Below are 27,172 nucleotides of genomic sequence, written 5' to 3' on the forward strand. Positions count from 1 at the left end.
TTTTATTTTTTTCAATATAACCTAGTCTGACTGAATTGCCCAAGACAGACAAGGGGAATCAGAATCGGACACTTGTCACATCCGAGCCCTATTCCGACTTCTAAACCAGCGAACATAATTAGACTCACAAGGAACACACACTAACATACTCAATTCTTAGTACTCAGCTCCACAAATCTATGCACAAAATTAAATTAAGCCGCAGTCGAATTATTTCTTATCTCACATTTACTTTTATTTATACTAGAAGTTCCAAAGATGACATTGTTGTCCATTAAAAATTTGAGATGGTCTTGATGGGTTCAAACTGCAATATTCTATTCCAATACAGATCGTGAAGGAAATCTATTTTTCTTCCAGACTGGACAATTTTCATATCTGTTTTTTTTCCAGCACTGCTTTCAATTAAACTAAAGATTTTAAACTGCCTTAGTTTCCATTTTGGTGCTTTCCCGATCATACTGCAACCCCCAGTGTATTGTGTTACAGAAGGTCCTTCTCCTTATTAGATCTTATCTCAGCTCTAATTATGACTTCCCAAATGCACATTAACTTGTATGTAACTTATAGATAAGCATTTAAACAAAAAAGAATGAAAATTTCAATGCCTACTATATATTTACTCAGACAACAAAAGAATGAAACAACAAACAGATGATTGAAGTGCCATCCACCATAGTACTACTGGAATGACTGTACCTAGAAGTTCAGTTTGTGATACACCATGGAACTTTTCCCATTATATCACCAACCTTCCAACAGCTGGGGGACTTCTTTGTGACTTTGTAGATCTTCCTAAATATTTACGCCGGTCCAAAATATATCAGTGATCAGAAGGTGATCTAGAGTTATCATCGACAAATAGGAGTCACCTTTTTGCAATTTAAGGGAATGATGCTCTGGGGATACATCAAAATGAATTGATGTTAGATACAATCAGCTGCTCCAGTGATGTATCTAATAATAATACTAACAAAAAAAAAAAAACTCTTGCTAATATGGTACCAGTCGATATTAAGATCTGATATCTTCTCATGAACTCTCTTGAGAACCATAGATGTTAAGTAACTTGGCAAAAAGGTTCTCATGATACAATAATATTATCTAACAGAACCTTTCTCACATTACCAGATGAAAATATGCAGGGAAAAAAAAAACTGAAGAGGCCGTTCATGGGTTTTGGTGTCTGACATGTTTTCAGGAACTTTCTTGATAACTTCAGTAATCAACTAACATGACAAAAAGGTTTCCATGGTGTAAGCCTCTACCAGACGAAAACAGTGCATAAAAAGGCAATTAAAAGAATACTCAATGAGTTTCGGTATCAGTCAAATATTGAGGTCTGATGAGCTTTCAGAAACTTTGTTGCTATCTGCAGTAGTTGTGTAACACGGCAAAAAGGGTTGTATGCTATAATCTTCTGATCAAGAGAACCTTTCTCACATCCACCAGAAGGAAAAAAGATAAAAGAGGCAGAGAAAACCAACAGAGGCAGTTCAATGACTTTCCCTATGACTCAGACACCAACATCTGACATCCTTTAAGGAACTTACCTGAAATCTTCAGGGGTTCACTGACATGCAAAAATAGTTCTATGGTATAATCTTCTCATCAAGAGAAACTTTCTCACATGAACCACATGAAAACATGAAGAGAAAATGAGTGGAAGATTCAGTTCAATAGTTCTATCGACATCTTGAAGGGATTTGAGTGCTAACCTTCATCTTGGAATCCTGTTCTGGTCCTTCACGTATTACTTTCTGCATGCACAGAAGCTGAACAACATAGCTTTCCAGAATCATATGGTAAGATGCTTCAGCTTCATTATGATCCCTGACTGAATTCTCTCTCCTTGCTAAGGATATTTCTCTCTGCATGCCTGCACATAAAAGAACAAACACAATCTTAGACATTTTCAATTGGGTATCACAATTTTATAACTGCAAGCATAGCCAGTGACTTCTTGGAAAAGTCGATAGCTTGATCTCTTATGAGTTATGAGCTTATGATGATAAATGAAGCAATAATTCCGAGGTGGATCTTAGAAAGGAAACCTTGAACGGTCCTTTGAGATTCAACTGCAACATAATCTTCCAAGAAATTCCTGAGGTAATGAAATGGTGCTCAGTAGTAAGACATTAGTCAGTTAGGACCAGAAACTTGGATTGGTTAGTGCCACCTAGTTTCTAAAGGAAAAAAGAACTACAAAATACTACATTTGCTGCAACCTTGGGTAGACAGAGAGGAAACAGCCAAAGGATGAAATTCATTCAAATAAAGTACCCAACCAAAAGACGAAATCCATTTAAAGAAAGAACCAAAAAAATCCAATTTTGCCGGATGGCCATAAATCAATTAGAAATATAACAATTATACCAGAGGTAGAGGTAGGTTTACATATCAAGTGAATATTCAGACAAACAATGAAATAGAAAACCAAACCACATATCTAGCTCCACAGAGTTTTGATATGTCAAAGGGAAAACTTAAAGAAGATCTCTAATAGTTACTCATAATCACGACTTTCAGGGGATACCAGCCTATAAGAAAGGGGCAACTCCGAAAATTTAGCGAGTTCAGGTTAGCATGATAGTATGCCTATCACTTACAGTTTCTTACAGGTAGCAGGCTTCAGATGAACATCTCCACTAGTCACAGGAGCCTCTACTTTGGATTCAGGAGAATTAGTTGCTTTTGAACTCATTGATGGATCAGGTACTTTATTTCCTGTTTCTTCACACTCACTGCAGCTGCTCTTGAAATCTGTTGCATGGATAGTTTCTTGATTTTCCCTCGGCAAGTCAGTATCCTCAACAGTAACATCTTCCTCTGGCTGCTTTGATTTCTCCAAACAATCCATACTCTGTAGATCTGGTATATCTCTGCTTGTTTTCCTGTCACTCTTGTCCAGCCCAAATAAATTGAGAGCTTCTTCAGCCTTTGAATAAACCCCAAAGTAAGGTGCCACAGGAGTTTTGTTGCATGAGTGACTTTGAATATGGAGTGAAATATCAGAATTATAGAGACCAAAAGGCTCCAAATCTTCCTGCTCAGTTTCCATATTCAAATTTGTAGAATGATTGAATTTGGGTATCTCCAAAGATGGTTTGGAAACTACAAAGTCTGATACAGGAAAGGTATCAAACTTATCTAAGCATTCACTCTCGGATAGGAACTCGAAATCTGGAAATACCCCATATCTCTCTTTAGATGATTTGCCAGACGCTTTCATGGATAAACCCACATCATCTGAATCACATGTTTCATCCAGAAAATTACCACATTTTGATTTTGTATTCATTGCAGGTGCTGATAGATCTTCAAAGCCGGAGCTTCTTTTAAACTTAGATAAGTTTGGAAATTTCTTCCAGCTGCTTAGCTGTTTGATATATCTCTGGCCATGATTTTTGTTCAAACTAACATGATCATTCTGTAACTTGAAATTTCTTGAGTTCTCCCATGGATCACTGATAGAAGTTCTTGAACTAGGTGTCAACTTTAACATGCTTGACACCGAGTCATTTTCCAATTTATGCCTCACTGAGAAAAGATATTGTTGTAAAATAATTTGGCAAAGTTGAATTACCTAAAGTACTGATTAGAAAAATCAGATTATTCTTTTCACAGTTGGAGAAACAACCTGCGGAAGAGGAACATGACTCTTCACTGTAACAAAGGAGCAAAAATGTATTACAAAATTATTTCCATAATACCAACCACCAGCTAATGCCACACTAAAAGCATAGTGACAGTAGGACCTGAAGAGAGACAGAGAGACAGTGTGTGTGTGTGTATATAACTTGAAGAAAATAAATACCTCAACAAACTAGAACTGTCCCTTGCATCTTCTCCTGGCAAATTCCACCAATAAGGTTGACACACAACACTCTTGGAGTCCCAACTTTCAGTGGCTGCAAAATACCTGTCCACTTCAAGTGTCAGTTCTACAGAATAAGTTACCATTACCTGGTAGGAAGCCACAGGATCTCAATTAGAATCTATCTTGAGATACGACTCTCTTGGGGAAACAGGATCTAACCCTTTCCCTAATCCAGCTTCTGTAAATAAATGGGAAAATAGATAGGAAGAAAAAAGTCAGATGGCATGTCTCCGGAAAAAACAAATTAACTAACGGTACTAAGAATTTATAAACAAATGAGAAACTAAAGGGTTTCAAAATGATGTGATACAGAGCCGATGACCGCTTGTGTTACGCTTATTGTCTGTCAAAAAAGATTTTATCACACCCACAATGGATGGTATTGTGTAATCCAATCACAAGGAACCAGAAGTTTCAGTAGTCAAAAAAAGAAGTGTAAAAAGTAAGAGACAAGGCTGCTGATAGATCAAGATTATCGCACAATCTCTAAAACATTTGGTGTTACAATGATCAATTCCATTTAGCAGAGTCTAGAGGGAAGATAAAAGTGGAGTGTATCATTTAGATTTGGAAAAATTTTATATAAGGTTGCAACCTTAAATGTAGAATTGAAGATGCACCTCAAAAATCCATCGTAAAAGGTTGTTTTAATGTTGAAAAACCTCTAATTGATCATCTCGACATCGATATATATGAATATTAAAACAAAATAAAAAAGGATTTTGAGTCCCAGAAATAGTGCACCTTGCAACACATCATCTAGACCATCCATTTTCAAGATTTTCATATGTTTATAGACCTACTTAAGTTTAACCATTTTTGGAGTTTCAAATTTTATAATTAGATATAAAAATAGAGTTTCAGATAATACTAAGAATGTTTTACACCAAAATTACATGTTATGATAAAATTTGGAGGTGCACCTTAATTAGATTGTTTAAGGTTGCAACCTTATAGAAACCACACCCTTTAGATTTTGCTTGAAATAAAAGAGTTGTAGCAAATTAGCAATATATCATAACTTCGCTATGTGGTGATACTGACTTTGAGATGGAGTGGTTCGATATTGCCGTCATTAATTCTATTTGTACAAATTGAAGACAATGGTAGGGTCCTCTGGAATACTTTGCTTTAAGAATCCCAAACACCAGGATTCTACCCAAGATCATGTACATAGTTGGCTATAAGCAGAGTAGGTGACTACAACAATAAAAAAAGCGCGAGAAACAAAGCAAACACAAAAGACACACCACAAAAACACACAATTTACATGGTTCACCCCATGGGGCTATGTCCACGGCCTCGGCAAGTAGAAATCAACTACCTCAATAAAAATTACAATCTTGGATTACAAGAGATATACCTCTCTAGACATCAGCAAAAACCTCACCTGTATTCTCTTTTATATCCGCTCTCCCAACCGAGAAGCACAGTCGATCAACCTCACCTTTCTCACTTTTACACTGCTACTAGAAAGAGCACCTTGAGAGCAACCAAGAGACTCTCTCTAGGAGTAGAAGTTTAACCAATTCAAAACCCCATGGGAATTCTGCCACTCTCTAGGAGGCCATGTCTCTCGCTCTTGGAGATCCCTTCCCATGACCCCAAAGGGGTGACCAAAAAGAGGTGAGTATTATGACTTCCCTAACCCTTATACGGAGATCACCAGGATTTCTTTCTTTCTCCCCAAGAAACTCTGTTTTCTTTCTACCATACCCTTGATCTTTTGAGAAAAACATAGGTGGGGTGATTTGGCTATCACCAAACCTAACAATCACTATTTAATGATTTATGGGAAATTTATTAAATCACCACTAAAAATTGAACTGCTCATGCTTGGGCCAAATTAACAATTGTGGTGGTTTGCTGTCGTTAATTCCTAACTACCCAGATATGAGGTGCTTTCAATTCTGAGGTATCGTACCGCTCTAGAGGTCATAAAAATAAAATAAAATAAAATATCAAAAAAAGGTACCAACATCAAAATGGGGCATAACCAAAACAAAAAATATGAAAAAGTAGGAATTGAACGTAAAATTGGGAAAAAAATATTGACCATGCAGTAGTTCTGCTTTCTGGTCAGTAGGTACCCTTGCTTTTGTGTTGAACCTTACTTTTCCTTTCATGATAGTCTAAAAAATGATGAACATGTTTAGAAATTTGAAACTTTAATTCAGCCTATCTATATAGGACTCCTTAAAAATCGAAATTGTGTAACACAGTATGTCTTGTCCTTGACAAGGGAGTTTGTTTCCCAGTTGGATACCCTAAATCCTTGGCAAGCGAGTTTGTTTCTAAGTTGGATACCTTATAGAAGTAGATCAAGAGGATGTCAGATGTATGATCATTTAACATTAAACGTGAATGGCTAGGTGGTAGGCATCTTCTCCTTACAAACAGAATTGGGGTGCTTTTGTGTGATTTTTTTTAACTTTAAAAAAAGACAATTTTTCACGCTATGTGTAACCTCAAATGGATGAAACATGGGAGGTCTTGCCAACAAGACATCTTCACTCATTTCTTATAAAACTATATACTACATATGGTATTGAATGAATCGCCTATATCGATTGCTAAGCGGCACGACTACTGGTGATTCCAGATCCAAATTGGCAAATTTTCAAATACTACTCTGAATGCATATATCAAACCTTCTCAAATTTATTTAACTTCCTTCTGTTTTTGAATATTAACTAATCTTCTTCATTTCCTTTTTTCTTCTTTATAATATTCTGTACTTTGAATCCACGACAAAAGTAAAATTTCAAATCTAGATAAAATACCCAGACACTTTCGCAAATATGCAAGTCAGGTGTTCCATTATGATTCACTTTTTGTTATTTCTTGGATAGATATACAAGGAGAAATTTCAGTTTTCTTTGTAATTTCTCTCATCATTAAAATGAAGGTATCAAGGTATAGGTGATATTGTGATTTAATGACCCATCCATTTACTATACATGAATACAAATGGAGACACATATATGTATCACGTGTAAGCATAGAATCAGGTAGTAGGGAGATCAACTCTCAGTTGTGGAAGATGTTAAATAGCTCAACTCTCAGTTGTGAGTTGATAAGTTTGCCATAATTTGCAGATATCAATCAGCACATCACCTATGTAAAACTGTTCTGTTCATAGTGATCTATGCGTATTGACCAGTTATACTATCACTGAGAGACAAAGGGTACGACCATTGAATTTAAACTACCCATCTCTGCTGGTGAGGATGTTGTTCACAAACAAAAAAAATGAAATTTTGGAACATTGATTCCCTAATTCTACCATGTACTATCAGGCAAATAAATTTAAGGGTTGAGCTTACCTCTTATTGTACGTGCTCTACAGAGAAGATCAGGAATCAACCCAGCAGAAACAAAATTCATCATATGAAAAGTTTCTAGATCTTCCAATTTGAATATATGTTTAATACAAAATCTTGTGATTTACTACATGGTTTGAATTCCTTAGCTAATATATGATTGAATTTGCAGTAATTAAATCATCTATTTACTTTATATATTTTCTACCGCAAGTTTTTTATTAAGTTCATTTGAAAATTTTGATTATAGCTACATATTTTCCATGAAGAAGCAGTTGATTGCCAATGTATAAGTGAAAAAGGGATAACATCTACAATAAGACGATAAATATCCAAGTAAAGACCAATTGCTAAGGACTGAATTGCAGAATAACTAACGAGTTGGTATGGACCATTTTCAGTCTCTTATAAGTAAGGGTTTATCTTGAGGAAATGGAGACCCTAAAGGGCATTATTTCACCTATATTTAGTACAACTATGTTGTCTTTACAAGTTAGGCCCGTACATTTCAGTTTTTAAAATTCTCCTTAACCTCGGATATTAGAGTAATGACTAATACAACATAAGATGCCTTGAAACAGGTGAAAATATGGAGATGATTGAGAAGCAGGGCCACCGACTTCATAATTTTTAAAATCCTATCGAAATTTCATACATATATAGTGCTATCCGAAAATATATTACATTATTTGTGACAAATGATACATGATATACAAACATATTATAGATATTTAACATATAAGTTTTGATGTATCATATGTTCCAAATATGTATTAAATATTCACATTTTATTTTAAACATATCATGGTATGACTTTTATTCTATGTATCTCATAAATTTATACATACCATATTATCATGTAGATTGTGCACTTCATCATTTCATATGAGCTTGCATGCCATGCTCCCGCGGGAGTATACTGTACAATAACTCTTGGGTAAAAGCAATTTTCATTTTTTTTTAATATTAATTGTTAGTAGTGGGTTGGCAATTTTTTTGAAACTGCTAGTCATTTTCAAAAGGGGTTAGCATTGGTAGGAATGGCAACCAAGACTGGGAGCTGAGTCACTGGTGGTGCTACCACCTTGACCTCAACCCCATTCCTCTGGGTAAAAGCAAAATATTGAAGGTTTTTTTTTATTTGAATTTTTGGGATCCAACTAAAAATAACTAGATGATTATTTTCAAAAAAAAAATTTTGTTCTTCAACACCAAGATATAATCCTCCAAAAATTGGACGTTTCTTGTTTTAGGACCCCTTTTTTTTTTTCTTCAAGCACATTGAACAAGTTATTTGAATTTTTGTTTTTGAGGTTGATCTCTGTCCTCAAGAGGTTACATCCCCAAAATTTGGGGTCCTAAAATACTCCTACTTGAGAATTGTCCAAGGGAGTCCATCTGGAGAAGCATATCATTTTACATTTCATATTTTTATGTACTTAAAATATCCCTTAGTGGGATCCATATCATATCGTGTAGATGCTTATATACTAAGCACATACAAGTACCCAGGTATTCTTAGAATTTAATTATTAACCTTTCTGCAATTCTACATTTCTAGCCAGTCAAAAGATAGCAGTATGTGTGACAATGATTTGCAGCTAAACTACACAAAATAAGACACCTCAGAAGAGGCTTCTGGAAATGGAACACATTTTACTATTGTGAAATTGATGAGAAAGAAAGTAACTGAGACCCTAAAATTATTCAACATATCTTCTCTATCTTCTCCGTCCCTACACTATGGAAGACATTAGTCACAAAGAGTTCAAGCTAAAGTTTGCCAAGGAATGCATATCACACAGAAACAACCTTCTGCATAGAAAACATGAATCTTTAAAATCATAATCCAATGTTCCACATTCTTTTTCTAGAAAAAAATTAGAGGAAGTGCCATTCATCTGATATGCCTGATAACCTCGGGGTATAGAAGCATCTGCATCAAAATTTCTCCATTAAAAGAAAAGCTAGAATTTTGAAGAAAGATCATCATGGTTATCAGATTTTTCAAAGAATTTTGAATTTTGATATAAGATCTAACTAATACAAGGATCTCTTACTTCCAGAATATTTTAATATTTTTAAAACTTCGACGATCAACAACAGGAAATGAACTGCAGAACTTTGAAGCCCATGGCATAATCATATGATAATGAGTGCTCAAAAGATGTACCATGCGCCTTGATCTCCAATTTACAAAAATCAAAATAGACAGAAACTGCGATAAGCGCTTCTAAGTTCAAATCTCAAATAAATTTCCAAAGTGCAGCATGATTTATGAGTGAAGCACATATGCTTGAGATAAAAGATTAGCTTTGCAAGAAATGCAACCAAATAAAACAGGATCCAAACTAATTTCAGGCATTATTAGCTGGATAGAGAGTTTTTCAGTATTATGAACCATCAATATAGATCTCAGATCCAAACATGGAAGTAGCATTCCACATACCTGGACATGGTATACTTCTCTGTATCAATGTGTCCTCAAAGTCTTCCTCACTACTGAAAATGTCAGTCATATTACTTGACCGGCCCAGTGACCCTAGGCTCTTGGAAGCAAACTTCTTGCTCTCTGAACTGCCAGCATAAACATTTGGATCTTGAAACTTATAACTCGCCTTCAATGGTTTACCACCACATGCACCAAAATCACGCATTACTTCATTCTGTTGGCACATAAGAATCTATCAAATTCAGCAAAGCCTGGAAATGGACATAATGAACCATCAACGCTGTTAATTAATATGTGACATATTGGTATTTGGGAAAATTAAGTAATTCAGCTCATCCTATCTTTCATGACACAAAGTATGGAACAAAATCAAAGGAACCAAAGACAGTACTATGTAAAGCATTATCAGAACTAGCTCGCAGCTGGTTACAATATATTGTACTCTGTACTTCTCATCATGCAATCAAGACAGAGAAAAAAGTTAGAAGGGAAAAGCAAAATGGTTTCTATACTGAAATTTGAAGATGTTTATGTACCTACATATGCAGTATATTTCTCGCTGGCGAAGTTAGCTAGAGAATCTCTTCAATAATCACTGTCTGTTTTGGTAATAGAATGCAGAAAAGTGTCTGTCTTGTGTCTTCTGGTTCAATCGAGACAAAATGATGGCACAAACACTTAGACCACTAACCAGTATGGAACTCCATAAAAAATAATAATAATAGTCAAGACTCAAGATTCACAATGTAAAAACCAAATTGCTGGATGCAGGAATATGATCTCTTATGTGACCTTCATTTGGGTGGCCCACTTAAGTCTTGACAAGGGTCATCTAAGTATTTTGCTTGGAAGGCCTCATAGCTACAAGTTAAGCATACAAGTGCAATTACAAGTTTGAGTCCAGATATACAACTCAGATGGCATGTACATAGGTATGTATGCACATGTGTTACAAGTTGGCTAAGTGAAAGCAAAAATGGCGATTGGCACTAACGCTGAGTGCTTGATGGCTCTCAGGCCATTAATCCGTGCTCAACACTGGATAGGATAGGATCTTCGCGGGCCCAAGAAGGCTACTTGCACACGTTGCTCTTTGAAGGCCTCGAGCAATCAAGAACGGACATGAATCCTTGAGTAGATGAAACCAGTACTCGGCACACAAGGTGCTTGATAGGGTCTTCAGTGAATCAAATGGGCCATTGGTGCATGGCCAACTGGAAGCCTCGCACAAACAAAACCAGTCCGGGCTCAGTGTAAGAGCTGTAGGTGATCGAGATCAATGTTTTAAAAAATTGGCGATCAGGTTCAAGATCGCCAATTCAAATCGAGAATCAATCCAGACCGACCATGTTCCTTGTTCAAACTGGTAATCAGTCCCATACCCTTGGACTAGGCCTATTTCATTAGGGAACTGAGCTCCGGATCGCCCAGGTCCCACACATTACATTTTTATTATTTTTTCATTTTTATTTTTTTTTTATTTTTTTTATTTTGGACCAATCCTCACTTAGGAAAATCAGTTTGATTCACCGATCCAGACCAATTTTCCAAATAGCCGGTTCATTAGACAAATCCGGGTTTTAAAACACTAAACGATACCAATTATCCAAGTGTGGCCTCTGAAAAATGCTTTGTCTCCAAAACACCCCTCTTCACATCTAGTAATATGACAAGAGCCCTAGAGGTTCAATTGAAGCCTGGCACACTTAAAGTTGACCAATGGCACAAAGCATTCGATGTGTGCCCCGGTGAAATGCTTAATGCGATGAGAGTCTACAGGGGAGATGAACTGTTTGATAATTGCCCTTCAGCAAGTACAATGGAAGCGCAAAGTAATCTAATGAGGGCTTCATGCAATGATGACTAACCACATGCATTAGAAGCTTGTTATCCGTGGACAGTCAGAATTGATTATTCACATCAAGTGAAGATTCCATAACCCTTCGGTGACCAAAACTCAATACTAGGACAAGATATTCGAAGCCTTTCAGCGGTCAGAGGCCGCAACAATGTTATGACAGCCACTGTTTGCAATCGATACCAGGAAACACTGTTTCCTTTCATTAACGATTCTCAAAGAGAATACAACAGATATACATAAACACAGAAAAAATCTTTTACACTCAAGGAGCATTACAAATGCTCGATGAAACACCTCACAGCCTCATCAATCCTATTACAATAAAGTAGACGATGCCTTTAACAGAACCATCCTGGACATGGTTCGATGCTTTATGCGATCCCCATGCATGATCCAGAAGAACCTATTCAAGCATGAAGGGTTGTTTTGATAGTGATGATCCTTGTGTTCATGTTTGATTGAAATGGTTGTCCTAACACCTTATAATGACTCAAGCCTTTACAATTAGACTGACCAGCAGTTGGAATGGGAACTAGCATTTCCTTATGTCATCGGTCCTTGAGGGATCACACAAGCATATGCAATAGCAGTCATGTTGACCAACACATAGAATATGATATGTCGGCTATGCCATAGATATTAGAGTGGTAAACTCGCTGGGTAAGTGTTGGACAATATGCGTTGTATGGCTTGTGTCCTATGTGAGCTATGCCTTGCTCCTACCCTATGACATATGCCTTGTATAGCTCATTCTGTATGCAACCAATCCCTTATCTAGTGCATATCCATATTGCCAAGGCTTGTGATCAGTAATGTATATCTTGCACAATGTCTACTCTCTATGGTAAATTATCAAAGTAATTGGTTCTATATAGAGCACTGACAAGAAGGCCTATGTTGTACGGCCCATGGAAAAGTGTTCAACAGGTTTGAATTTCACTTTCAAGGCTTCAAGTTTCGAGCCACGGTCAAATGTATTCTCGGAAAAATGAAGAGACCAAGGGCAAATGAGCCATGTTTTCGTTTTCAATTTGAACAGGTCAACACAATGTGGTTATTGAGACTCCACCATATGTGATAGGATATTGAGAGCCACCATATACAATGTGGTTATCAAGATTCTATCTTCATGACAGGTCTAGAGTTTAGTGACTCAATGGTGAATTTCCTCTAGAGATCCAAAACAGTTAAGGTGGCATCTGAAGGTTACTGAGAAGGAACACAGTGGGGACACAATTGTGCCTAACTACCCTTCTCCTGTCGCCTTGAGGATGCAACATGATTGGCAACCTTCGGTACCTACATGATGAAGATAACACTCTAAAACCTGGAATTTAGCCATGTAGTCCACTTCCGCAAGACACCTGTCCCACAATCTAACCTATATCTACCGTATCTACAGGATCCTATCCCACTCTCAATCCTATTATGGCAGGATCCTATCTCACGCTCTCAGTAGGGTAACTTCCCACTCTTTGGTGTCATTCACCATCTGTTCAGGATGTATGTGTCGTTCTTGGGGTCTCTATCCCATGCTCTCATCATAACTACCTCATTACTCTATGACCATTCCTTCTATACCAGACACAGCATGCTGCTATAAGAACGAAGGGAATGGAACTGAAAAGGGGGCCAAAGACAGATACACATAGATGGTGATGGAATGATACGAACACTAGGGAATGGAGAGTGAATTATGAGAGATGGAGACAGAAAATCACACAAAAAGCATATAACCAGGGTTTAAAAGAGTGTCAATTAACTAGAAGGAGAATCCCGTTTGGTGCAAGGTATATGAGGCAATATGCATGTGATGTACCATTTGCTTTCTCTCTTTTCCATGATTGTATTCTTTATCCATTCCATTCAATGTAATAAAAAATAAACATGGCATCTACACGTACCTTAGGACTGTATTTCCCAGAATCTAATAAAAAGTCCCTAAAACGGGATGAACTTTGGTTGTTCAATGTGCATTTTCTTTATTTAATACACATTAAAGGTCTATATTTTAAGCAAGCACCCTTAAACACACAGCCCCTCATATATCTCAATGTCCTTATGACAGAAACTTAGACCATGATCCAAAGTAGACATAACACAGAAATCAAGATTCTTCTTAATGAATTGATAGTGTATAAGGAACCATCAAACTTACAGCAACCTGCATAAAGTAGAAAGCAATCTAAAGTTCTAAACTAATAACTCAATTCAGAGTGGTACAAGATCTCAGATAATCCCTCTCACCACGTCACATTTACCCAATAACTAGTTACACATTGTCACCATGCATAAAAAAATTTATCAGTTCAACAATCTGTATTTAGTTGCTCAAATGCATAGTTGCTGGCATCTTTCAACCAAGAGGTCAATTCCACTCCAAAGTCTTGCTTCTGCACCTCTACTGAAGGGAATCTCACTCCTTCCTGAATCTTAAACTTTGGAATCGTGATCCTTTCTAGTAGTGATTGAGATCCCAAGTTACAAGGGATCCAGTTTCCCTAGCATTATAGTATAGTATAGTATAGTATAGTATAGTATAGAAGCATTGTATAATATAGCAGTGTGGTATAGTATAGCAGTAGTATAGTCTAGAATTGAAATTGAGCATAGTAGTAAATACTGTATAGTAAATATATAATATAGTGACATATAATAAATCTAAATATAGTAGCATATTTTTAGCAAATATAGTAGCATATTTTTAGCAAATATAGTAGCATATAGTATACAGTAGCAGAATGTATTATGTGTTTGTATATTATCAAATGTTAGTGTAGTATATATTGTACTACTATACTAGTTAAGCGCTAGGTCTAAGAAGGGTGAGGACCTTAATCTTTTCCTTAACCCTTCCTAACCCTGAGTAAAGGAGGTGGGTTGTGTTAGATAGGCAGTCAACGTAAAACCTAGCCAAAACTTTCATAAATCTTGAAATAACGTTATATGCTTATGCTAGGGTATTCCCCGTAAGCGACGCACTGCACCAGAACCCCAGTACAATGAGAAATGCACAAGGGTTAGCTAGGGCATTCCCCAAATACGATGCTTCGCAACACCGCCTGGTTACGGTGAAAAATAGACAATAGTTGCCGCGACATTCTGGACAAGCACGGAATAGGATTCGCCTAGCCACATGAAATGTAGGAATGCTTACAAGTAAGGGTATAGAGTTAGTAGATACAATGAGACGAAGGAGAGTAAATATAGCTTGTCTATAAGAAACTAGTGGAAAGGGGGAAAAGCTAAACAAATAGATGGGTATAAACTTCGGTATATATAAAAAGATAATAATATAAATGGCTCGAGAATAATAGGTGAAAAAGAGTAAAAGATAAAGCAGTTAATATCAAGAAAGTAGGTGATAGGATCCTATTATTTAAACTTGTATCAGAGGAAGAGATAATTAATGTAATCAGCGCTTATGCACCACAAATAGAACTAGAAGATAGAATTAAAAGACATTTTGAGAGAATATACATGGATTAGTCCAAAAAATATCAAATGGAGTTAAGACCTTTTGAAGAAGAGACTTAAATGGACATCTAGGGAAGGATAATAGAAGTTATGAAGGGGTTCATGGGGGATATGGGTTTGGTGAAAGAAATAAGATCGGTGAGGCTCTTCTAGATTTTTCTATGGTCTACGACCTAGCAATAGTAAATACTACTTTAAAAAGCGAGACAAACATTTAATAACCTATAAAAGTGGACCACAAAAAAACAAATAGACTTCTTCTTAGTTAAGAAGGTAGAACGACCATCATGTAAAGACCGTAAGGTTATCCCAGAAGAGAGTTTGATTATGCAGCATAGGCTCATGGTTATGAACGTCCGCCTAAAGATTTGGAAGAGAAGGGGTGAAACTAATAGGTGTTTAAAAACTAGGCGTTGGAATTAAAAAAATGAGAAAATAGACTTATTTAGGGATAAATTAATTAAAGAAGGAAAATAAAACTCTGAACATGAGGTCAATGTTACGTGGAATGAGATGGTTGACTGTATTAAAAAAGTAGCAAAAGAAGTTTTCAGAGAAACTAAAGGGAGAAAAAAAATTGAAAATGTAATAGAAATGATCAAAACTTAGAAGAATATAAAAATGCTAAGCAAATAGTAAGTTAGGGTAAACTTAAGGCATATGATAATCTATACAGTAATCTAGGAACAAGAAAAGGTGAAAAATATGACTTTAAACTAGCACAAATGAGAGAAAAAAGTGTAAGGATCTAGACCATATTAGATGCATTGACAGTGAGGATCAAAGGGTCATGGTGAAGAATGAAGAGGTCAATGAAAGGTGGACAGTTTATTTTCAAAAGTTATTAAATGACGAACACAATGGAATATAACAGTAGAAGGAACTGTTGGCATAAATGAAGGCGGAGCTTATAAAAACATTCTTAGGATTAGGATATCAGAAGTGAAAGAAGATTTGAAGAGGATGAAGATAGGAAAGGATTTAGAATTAGATGGTATCCCGATAAAACTTTGGAAGTGCATGGGGGAGATTGGCATTGACTGGCTGACCAAATTGTTCAATAATGTATTGAGAACAAAGAAAATGTCAGATGAATAGAGGAAAAGTAATGTAGTACCTATTTACAAGATCAAAAAAAATATACAAAATTGTGAACTGTCAAGGGATGATCAAACTTATGAGCCACACTATGAAGTGGTGGGAGAGTTCTTGAGCAATGATTAAGACATGAAACGAGTGTATCAAAAAATCAATTCGAGGTCAACAACTAAAGCTATTTTCCTACTTAGGCAACTGATTGAAAAATTTAAGGCAAAGGGAAAAGACCTCCATATGGTCTTTATTGAACTAGAGAAAGCTTAAAGTAGAGTGCCTTGAAATTTAATTTGGTGGGTGTTGGAAAAGAAATGAGCCTCTAGAAACTACATCTACTTGGTGAGAGATATGTACGACGGAATGCTACCTAGCGTGCAAACAACTAGTAGGGAGACGAGTGCGTTTTCGATGATAATAGATCTACACCAAGGGTCAGCATTAAGCCCGTACCACTTTGTATTAGGTATGGACGACTTAACTAGGCACCTATAAGATGAGGTACCGTAGTGTTTGTTGCTCGCAGACGACATAGTTTTGATCAATAAGATCCGAAATGGTGTCAACACAAAGTTAGAACTTTAAAAACTTTAAAGGGATGCTCTTGAATCTAAAAATTTTAAAATTAGCCGAACTAATATAGAGTATATGGAATGCAAGTTTAGTAATAATAGGAGTAGAGACGAGGAAGTAGTTAAGGTTGACGGCCAAGAAATACCAAAAAGAGCACAGTTTTGATATCTTGGATCAATAATCCAGGAGAATAGAGAGATTGAGGAAGATGTCGCATATAGAATTAGAACTGGGTCGATGAAGTGGAGATGTATAACCGGAATTTTATACGATCGCCGCTTACTAATGAACCTGAAAGGAAAGTTTTATAAGACAACTATGATACCAGCTTTGCTTTATTAGATGGAATTTGAGCGGCCAAGAAATAATATACCCATAGAATGGGTATAGCTGAGATGAGGATGTTGAGATGGATGAGTGGCACCAATAAGCGATACGATAAGAGAAAGTAGACTTAGGTGGGCTAGCCATGTGCAACACAGACCCACTATAGCAATTGTTAAGAGGTGTGAGTTAGTTCAAGTGGAAGACTAAAAAAGAGTAAGGGGTAGGCCCAAAAGGACATGGTTGGAACTAGTGAAAAAAGATATGCGGACTTCTGGCCTCACTGAGCGTATAACCCTTGATAAAGCAGAATGGCAGACCAGGATTCGTGTGGCCAATCTCAATTAGTTGGAAAAGGCTCGAGTGATGATGATGATACTATTTAAGCGCTCTCAATTTTCAACTAGAAGGAGCTCAATCTAGGATAACTTATCGTTCGATTCCGATTAAGTTTAGATCAAGCCTTCCAACATATTGGGATCAAGATCCCTAGCTTTCAAGGTGTACAGACTGTTCCCTACATAGGGAGCTTCCTGCTTGTCATGATCCTGCATTCCTAATCTTGATCCAAGATATGATTCAATCCCAATCCCAATCCCAATCCCAATCCCAATCCCAGTAACTACACTCATTTATTCCCCAACAACCTCTGCTCGAAAAATTAATCAAAACATGAACTGTGTACAATTGCCTCTTCCACAAGTCTTACTTTACGAAAGATCCTACACTCTTAGCCAATTACGTCAAGCAACTACTAATACTTGTATTATTCCTCTTGTTGCCTTCCTAAATGTTATCTAATATTTATGCTTGATCCATTGCCCTTTTATGTATTCAAAGTAATTTTCTTTCAATGCTAAACCTTAGGACAGCTCTCTGTCTTTCATTTATGGATCATCAGATTAGTACTCTCAATTTTTTACACTTATCAGCAAGTTGATATAGGTTTTATCCCCTGGATAGGGTTTAGATCTTCACTAAAGTCACGCCCTTCCCACAACCCAATCTCTTCCCCACTGTCATTCATCCCTCCTTTCTCACGTTTTCCTCTCGCCAAAAAACAACACTGGGTGAAAGTCCAATGTTAGCTTCATAAAAAAAATTACCAGGTGAAAGTGCTCGAAAAACAAAAATAAAAACGATCAAACTTCAAAAGGGAAGTTAAAAGGAATCATATAGGTTTGGATGGCTAGAATATAGCTAGTTGTCTTAAGTTTACCTTAACATAAATGTGACAAAAACGGTGGCCCATGAAGACAAGGGTTCCACGACCTAGGCTATCAGTAATAGCCATTTTAGAGTATCCTAATAGAAAATCTTTCCATTGATATGAAATCAAATCCCCAGAATCCTACCTATCCTTCAGTCTATATGAACTACGATCGGTAAACCTTTCATCCATAATTCACTTGTATATCCCACAGCTGATAGAACGCTTGGGAAAGGATATAAGAATGCAGTAATGTGCATGTCATGCGATATTGCATTTGTGGCCAACACTTAGGGTTGGGAGCCGCCAAACCCAACCACAATATCATGTAATAACATAACTTTTGGAAAAGGTTTTGGACACCTTTTTTTGTTTTTTACAGATTTCTATATGGGTTATTTTTCCCCACCCATTGAAAATGGAGCCAAAGTAAAACAAATGGCTCCGGCAGGTGAAATCTGACTTATAGAGCTGGATAAGATTACAAACCAATATTTAATGTACATTGCAAGTTTTAATAAATTGTCAAATAAAGCATTTCAACAACTTTGACTGCACAGGAATTCATAGAGCTTTGATCTTAAGTCTCATGCTTGTGTCATAAAAACGATCAACTTCAATGAGAGCAAAATAAGAGGATATATAGCATACCCACCATTTCGAAATCAAGGTCTTCAAGGATGTTATCAAGGCTCTTTAAATGGAAAGGTAGTTGTGCGGCCTTTGGTGGAGTCAAGCATTCATTCGAGAATATCCTGATAAATGAAAATAATAATAATAATCAACATCAGGTTTCTATTTTGACAAAGATTTCAGACAGACATCTAGATTTTTTTTAGTTTTTTGACAATGCAGACAGCCCTCTAGATTTCCATGGGTCATTTTGTAACACAAACAAATACATGGAGAAGATTCATTTCCATAAAAAAGTTGATGAAAGTGAATTTAAGGACAGAAATGTGCACATTGCCTCACGAATGGGTGGATCTCAGCCAAATAGTTATTCAAGGACAATTAAATGCTCTATGGGCACTATGAATACAAGCTGGTCGGTAATTATTAATTAACTTTTTTGAGAAGCACATTTGCAGGTGCACTGCACACAATTAAATCAAGTAACCACCACCTGAACATCAGGAAACAAGATTTCTCAGGAGATAATGTGATCAAGGGTCATGTATCATCACACAATGATAGATCAAAGAAATCCATGTTTTCATAGATATAGTTGAACATATTTAATTATGATGATATCATGTTAATACACCTAAATGACATGGATCACCTCCTATCTTGAGAGCAGTTTGTATTACATTAAAAAGGTGCATATCTTCAATATTTTTATTCAACTATCATGTCTTTGATCTTCTAAGAATAAAGTGATAGGTGCATACTTCATGCTATTAGGGAAATGATTGTTTCTTTCACACTTCCCATTTTTTATTTCGTTGCATATTGGTTTAACTGGAGATGAGTGAATGTCTGTATTGGGAACTACGATCAATCTTCACTTTCCTTTGCCAGAAACAGACTGATCCTGATGACCCCAATGCATACGAAATAAATTTATCTAGTGCTAGTTGCAGATAGAGTAAATGCCAAACACCACTAAAAATGACCAATGAACTACCTTGGTTTTCCTCCAACTGCATGAGCAGGCGTTTCAGTGCCAATTTTACCAAAACCTGGAAAACAAGAAAAGTTTCCTAAATTGGATCACATACTACTAAAAAATAGACATGAATATTCATTATATATGCCTTCACAGCAGTAAATTGTACCACAAAACTGGACCACCAGATCCAAGTCTTTAGAAACTCAAAAGCCAATGTTTTTGTTCTTGAAAATACTCATCTGGCAATTACAAAGTGGAACCCAAATTTCATATTGAGTGGTTCCCAAAATTTCAGATCAAGAAAACATCTTTTGTAGGGAGTAAGCATTCAGTGTGCTCCACAGGGAGTAACCTATATGCACTCTAAGAAGAATATGGAAACAAGCTGTGCAAACATGTGACTGCAGAGAAAAATGATAAGCTCTATGTATTATGAAATATAAAAGCAATTTGTACTGACATGTGAATGCAGATGAAAAATTATCAAAACTAAAGAGTTAAAGCACTGTTTTGTAGTAAAGGGCCATCATTACTGGATACATAAATGAAGGTGCAGACCCAAGCTCCATCAAGTTCCCACCCTCCCTCCCTCACTCAGCATCAATTTGAAGAGTAGATACTAAGTTACTAACACCAAGCTACATCAAGTTGAAGAGAAGGTACTAAGATCAGTCAGCTCGCTCCCTCCCTCCCTCCCTCCCTCCATCTCTCAGCATCATTTTGAAGAGTATATAGTAACACCACGCTTCATCAAGTTGGAGGGTAGATACTAGGATCAGTCAGCTCAAAGAATGATACTAAGAGGAATCATGCACATCAACTAGGGCACAATGGCACAAAGTATCTCTCATTTTAATATTTTCCATGGGAATAACTAATCACATACCTTTTACAGAAAAAGTGACATGAGTTTCATCAGGTGATCCCTTTTCCAAACTGCTATCACTTCCACCATCACAAAGCAAATCCAGAACCGAGAAATCTAAAAGAAAAATTCATCAAGGCATAACAGTATCACCAGCCAACGAATTTTAAATCATCAACGAAGAAACAAGTGATTAAGGAATGATATTTAGCTGCAGTTTGAAATCACTTCCTTGATTTTCTCATGGGCAATCCTATATTACAAGTATGAGATGCAAGAAAAAAAAGTCCACTGTAATTTGAGATACTTAACTATTTTCATTAAATGATCTCTGTTCTTTCAGCTCAAGATCCTTTTGAGAAGTAGAATGTTCATGTGATTTTGGATTTGTTTCAGGAGGGATGATCTCATGCACCCTGTCAGACAGAAAATTTATTGCCATTCAGTGGAAAGGAGAGCGAAAGATATTTTGTGCAAGAAATACCAAAAGCTTACATGGCAAAGGATGTTGTATCCAGTTTATGGTTCAATGACTCAATCCCTGCATCAAATAAAACTCAGAACACAGAATAAACCCACAAACAGTACATTTACAAGTTTAAACATTGGAAAAAGAAGCCCCTAAAGAAAATGAAACAAAAGTCAGTGTCTAGGACCTCTAGGCACACTAATAATGACAAAGTTAAGACACTTTGAATGAAGAGTTCAAGAGTCTATTTTTTTCATATAAATTCTCAAATTTCCTTTACAGGGTTCTTCAGCTTGCCTAGTAGAACAGGAAATTTCTCAAATTTCCTGTACAAGGTCAACATTTTGCAATATGATTATGCGGTCTGTTAATGTTAACCTGTAGTGTTCCTGCTCTTGACAACATAAAAAGTAGGGGCAGGGAAAGCACAGCAGCATAAAGTAAACATAGAGTCAAGTATCAAACTCAACTGTCTTTTTTTGTTTGGCTATATAGAATCAAACTTAACCTAGTAACAGGGAAAATATACAATATACAGATCAATTTTGGGCCATGCATATAATCTCTTTTAGGGAGAGTTGGGTATAGGTTTGAGAGCATCATGGAAGCATCCGTACAAGCTAGGGATTGAACGAGTTTTTTTGTTGTTTTAGGTTTATCTATACCATCACAATAGCCTAGAGAGAATCCTAAGTCTCTCTTGGCACCTAGAATCCAAAGATTATATGGCCATTTCTATTAATCAAATAAAACACATCAAGAACCCACAAACTTCATTGACATAAAGTTTAAGAAGAAAAAGCATAGATAAAGAGAAGAAAATACTCTCTAAATGATGAGTTCAAGAGTTTACTTTCTTCATCTGGATTTCTCAAATTTCGTGTACAGAGTAGTTCTTCAGCATGTCTAGTACGTGAGCATTTGGCAATATCATGTGATCTGGCTAAATTAACCTGTAGACTTCCTGCTCTTGACAATAGAAGGAGTAAGGACATGGTAGGTAGTACAGAATGAAAACTAAAGGATAGCATTGCCACGTTACAATGAAAACCAACAAAAATTTTGCAGGCAAACATAGAACGGGAATCAGAACATCCCTCAAAATCAAAACTATATTTCTATCAAAAGACAATGTTCATCATTCTAGGCCTCAATGATCCACATTACATAATAAGCATACACCAGGGTGCACAATGGGAAACAATTGAAACAACACAAAAATGCTGCTGAGTAAATTATCAAAAACAAAGAAAAGGGAGTAAAATTGCCATTGATTGGATGATAATTGCAAGCAGGGGTGGAAATGGATGACAGATTCATCAAATTCAGGATATCTAATGATCTAGGCTCTTGATAGTCATCGGCATGCATGTTTCTTCCATCAAGACTCTTCTCCAGGTCTGGTGCTTGTCGTAATCGTTTCCGTTGCTCAAAGTACTGTTTTTGCCTTGAAAAGATGAAAATACACCCAGATCAGCCTCATGATAATTCATATTAACACCCATTTAAGATCAGGTTCTTTCATAACAAATGACTGATGGTCTAGTTCATAGGAAATGACTTAAATTCCAGGAACCTTCACAAATATATTGAATATCTACTGGCAGTGTCAAGGGCTCATAGGATGAGTACTAGCAATGTATTGAGCAACTTATGGTTTTTCAAAAGATAAAATTATACATAGAGGCATCATAAGACTAAAATTCCAAAATGAAAGTGCACCTTTTTTTTCAAAACCCGCAAACAGTTTGCGGCAGTAAACTTGAGTAGAATACTAAATCATTAATTTACAGGATATCCATGGCAAACAGAGGAAAGATTTTTGCAGGACAATGAAAGATACCAAAATCCTGCAAGAGATGACAAAATATTCCATACAAATTGACTAGGTATCACAATCAACCAATTTAAGGAAGGGATGTAATTCTAAACATGACTAATAACAGGTTATTTATGAAGGATGACTGGTCCTGACTCCAAACTCTTACAGACCAAGAATTATGAAAATTTTCCTGATATTTCTGCTCCAATCCTGTGACCTACTCCTCATATCAAATAAGCCTTTTCAAAGGTTTTCCTAGCAGGCATGCAGGACCACGTGTTATAGTCTATCATCCAATCAAAGAATGGTAAAGAGAAAAGGAGTTTTTGGAAAGTCACTTTATTGAAAGCGAAAACCGACATATAATACTTTATAAGTCCTACACGTTGAGCTGTTCAAATCAACAGCTTTATACCACATGCCAATCCCTTTTTAACCTCATTGGCAACAACACCCATGAGTACAAGCTGAACAAAGCAAACTGTTAATTGGAATGGTTTTACCCTTGGAATTTGCATAGGCTGCAAATCATAAAACGTGAAGTGCAAATCAAACCAAAACCAGGTACAATCACTGGTCCAAATTTTGATTTGCAATTCTGTACTATATTAAGTGGAGGTCCGCTTCACAGATAATAATAGCATTTTTATAAAATGGGCACCTTCACCCTGATGTTTTCTAAGCAATCATGAAAAGCCAAACGTATGGAAGACATCATGTAAGTCCCCAATGACCCAAGACATTGAATAGCAGACTCATTCATCAGCCTGTCGAATATATGGGTGATCTCCATTTCTCCACTAAATGCAAATACCAGTCAGTTATTCTTCCAAGAGCCCAATAAGGAGCCAAAATATACAAGAACTTCTGCCATTATTTTGGGACATACCCAAATAGTTCGTCCTTTATAGTTTCTCAATGAAGTGGTAAGTGCAGAACTCAAACCTTTTTCATGACATCCAGGACATTCCAATATCTGACATTCAGTGAACTATTATTAAACCATTGTACTTTTGTCTAACAAGGTCCAGTGTTTATAAATATTTACTAACTAGAAAACAGCGTGTGCCAAAAGATTTTCAGCGTCTGTGAGCCTAAGAGCAGGGGCCACATATGCAACGGGAATTTCATTCATGTATTAGCCACCTAATCCAAAATCTCGTTCGTCAATATCCTCAGTAATCTTGAAATCAAACAGTGCATGAAATAAATTTTTCACGAATAAAATAAGCATCAAATAAGTATTTATAATGTTAGAGAAAATAAACCAAAATTGACAAACGTATATACTGAAGAAAGAAAAAATAGACCACTCTTGACAAGCTTCTAAGAAGTAGAAACACTTCTTAAATTCCAGATAAAGCATACTGCTCAAAAGAATTGCACAGGGAGAATGATTGTTAGTATAATATACATGTACCTATTTTGAATTGACTTTCTTGACTGCCTTTTCCCCATCCACAGCAACGAAAATGTATGAAAACAAAAGACAGAGCATTAAGACATATTTATAATCATCATCATATAAGGTTAAACTGTGATATAAATCCTCAGTAACAGCATAAACATGACAATAGAACATACCAAAGATTACCATGCTCAAACAAATAAAGAATCATATAATACATATAGGAATGTACACTTATATAACCAGAAAAACGTGTAAAAGTAATACATATATACATGCACAAATGCAACTAAACATGGACATACACATATATACATGTATTCATTCATGCAAGCAGATGCGCATGTGCGAACACACACACTCAGATATATATATATATATATATATATATATATATATATATATATATATATATATATATATATATATATATATGCAATGAGACCATTTACTTATGCTACAAAGAGGTCACAATTACTTATAACCATCTGATGTCTGGTAGCATAGGTGTATCACAAAGTTCAAAAAAGTATTTTCTGAATTTTGAGCCTGGTTAATGGAATAAATGTATGTAGCCACCCAATTTCATATCCGATGGTCAAAATTAATTGTGGCCAACTTGTACAAAAAGTAAATGGTCTCATTGTATACTTTTATATTGATATTTCAGAGCAAAATATCCCCACAGATGGAACCCATGACCCACATACATCAACTTCTTCAAATATATCAGGTAAATGCACCATGCCATATCTATGCTAGTATTCCAGGCATATTGCTGAATGTGCCCTTTGTATTCTTGCGTAAGACCAAATCGTCCTCTTATCTCATGAAACTCTCCAGTCCACATAGCATAAGGGACATAAGTTATTCATTTGAACTTTAAATATGCAGTGTGCAATTGTAAAGGTACATAAGGAGATAATGACCAGCTAGACCATTGAATTGAAGTCTTCAAAGTGTTTCAGTTAAAATAGAAACTCATTGGAACAGAGAACGAGACTAATCCTTAATTATTCCTCATTCACAACATGGAATTTAAACATGAGCAGAACTCAGAAAACTACCAAGCGAAACAATATAAAAGAGAAGCACTCCACACTTACAGTGGTCACTTTCCGCCTAGATCCTCCCATCCATTGTAACATTGTGCCAATGGCAATTTATTGATAAAAGAAACCATGCAATCTTATCATATCCAACGTAATTACCAAAAATTCAGTATCTGCAGTCAATAGACCAGAAATTTACTCAGGAAAATAGTTGATTATTAGATTATAATGATGCAAAACTAAGCGAGGGTCCATCTCATATTATCTTAGATAGTTGAAGTTGCTAAGAACATAAAACAGATATTATATCATGTATGTCTAGTATTTTATCGTGACATTTTATTTACCTCATTGAAAATTTTAATCATTTAGAAATACTATTTATCACAATATGCATCAAACAAACATAATTACTTTTTTTAAAAAAAATAACTTTATTGCATTGATGATCCAAATGTTCATCAATCTCAAACTAATCTGAAATTTTGAAGGCGTAATTCCAAAAAAGTAACATATTAAAATGGCAAATCAACCTACTTTTCTCTCTAGCCACCCAAATCCTTTACCAGCTGTAGTAAAAAAACATAATAAATTACATGAAATTAGCAATCCAAATTTATCACTGAAACTGGTCAAATCACTTCCAAGAAGAAATAGAAAAAACACAAATCATGCAAACTCCAAATGCTCAAAGTCAATCGCAAACAAAGTTCCTGCCAAAATAACAAAAAAAAAATTATTACTGCCAAAATAACACATAAAAGGCACCCCTGACGTTTCTCTCTGGTTCGTCAAATTCTTTACAAGCCATAAGCACTTCCAAATAACAAATTACTACGATAAATCAGACCTGCATTCTCTCTTTAGTCGTTAGTATTTAGTCTTCCAGCGCAGTTAATCATGTATAATTTCCACAAATTTACAAATCAAACAAACAGATAAGCCCTAGTCATGGTTAAAACTCCATTAATGGGAATTCTATTGCTTTTTTCTTCTTTTTTTTCAATGAAACAAGCGCAGAGAGAGCAGAGCTCTTACTAGGAGAAGAAAATATAGGTTTTGTTTTGTTTTGTCAAACTGAATTCCAGCTTTCAAATGAAATGGAAATGGCGGGCTTTGGGGTATATATATGTGGTGGATTCTGGACACGTGTCGCAAAAGCAAGACATCCAAGTGAAAAATTTCAGGACAACGACAGAATTGGAATTGTTGGGTAAATTACATGGGTAAGTTGTCCATGGGACCTGGTTTCTATGCGGCCGAGCCCGCATATGTAGAAATGTGAGCCACTTAATAAATCTACTTTTGCGATGGATTTTAAGATTTAATTTTTAAAGACATGCAATCTCTAACATGAAAATCATGAGCATAAAAAAATAAATAAATTTTAAAAAATAGATTAATAGTTCTAGTAAGAAAACATTTGGACTGTTAGTTTTCATTGTTTTTAAATGGAACATCTACTTGCATCTATCTTTAAGATGGATGCTTTACACTTTCTGGACCGCATATGTAGAAATGTTGTCCAGCCCGCATGAAACAATTTTCCTTGTCTATGAAGCATCTAAAGTTTATATGAGGCTGCAGCCTCATGCTATAAAAGTAAGGTGCATCTCAAAAATCCAATAAAAAACTGAAAAATCTTCCAATTTATCATCTCGATCTCAAGATGTATGAATATAAGCAAAAGGGTTTTCGAATTCTAAACATAAGCATCTTGTAACAAGTTATATAGACGATCTATTTTCA

At 35.9% G+C, this 27,172-nt stretch overlaps 1 protein-coding gene across 10 annotated transcripts; it reads right to left on the bottom strand.

Moving 5' to 3' along the window:
- Positions 1-599: 599 nt before the first annotated feature.
- Positions 600-26,613, bottom strand: LOC110007075 (uncharacterized). Of its 10 annotated transcripts, none has more exons than XM_088873946.1 (18): positions 26,462-26,613; positions 25,478-25,596; positions 24,384-24,406; positions 22,410-22,588; positions 21,995-22,105; positions 21,168-21,213; positions 20,985-21,088; positions 20,694-20,789; positions 19,823-19,877; positions 18,848-18,947; positions 9,653-9,869; positions 4,040-4,058; positions 3,818-3,922; positions 3,641-3,666; positions 2,610-3,540; positions 2,055-2,104; positions 1,719-1,879; positions 600-899 (listed from the first exon to the last, which is right to left on the bottom strand). In XM_088873946.1, the coding sequence occupies exons 2-18, from the start codon at positions 25,517-25,519 to the stop codon at positions 852-854; spliced, it is 2,313 nt and encodes a 770-aa protein (XP_088730072.1). In that variant the 5' UTR covers positions 25,520-25,596; positions 26,462-26,613; the 3' UTR covers positions 600-851. The 10 variants fall into 10 exon arrangements, 7 of the variants coding, with proteins under 7 accessions (XP_088730072.1, XP_088730069.1, XP_088730073.1 ...); XM_088873943.1 differs by lacking the exon at positions 600-899 and adding an exon at positions 1,389-1,621; XM_088873947.1 differs by lacking the exon at positions 600-899 and adding an exon at positions 1,389-1,621 and having other exon boundaries at positions 24,384-24,410.
- Positions 26,614-27,172: the final 559 nt, after the last annotated feature.

Source organism: Amborella trichopoda, chromosome 8 (assembly GCF_054954075.1).
Source record: "Amborella trichopoda isolate Santa Cruz 75 chromosome 8, AtrichopodaSantaCruz75HAP2 v2.0, whole genome shotgun sequence".
Taxonomy (NCBI): domain Eukaryota; kingdom Viridiplantae; phylum Streptophyta; class Magnoliopsida; order Amborellales; family Amborellaceae; genus Amborella; species Amborella trichopoda.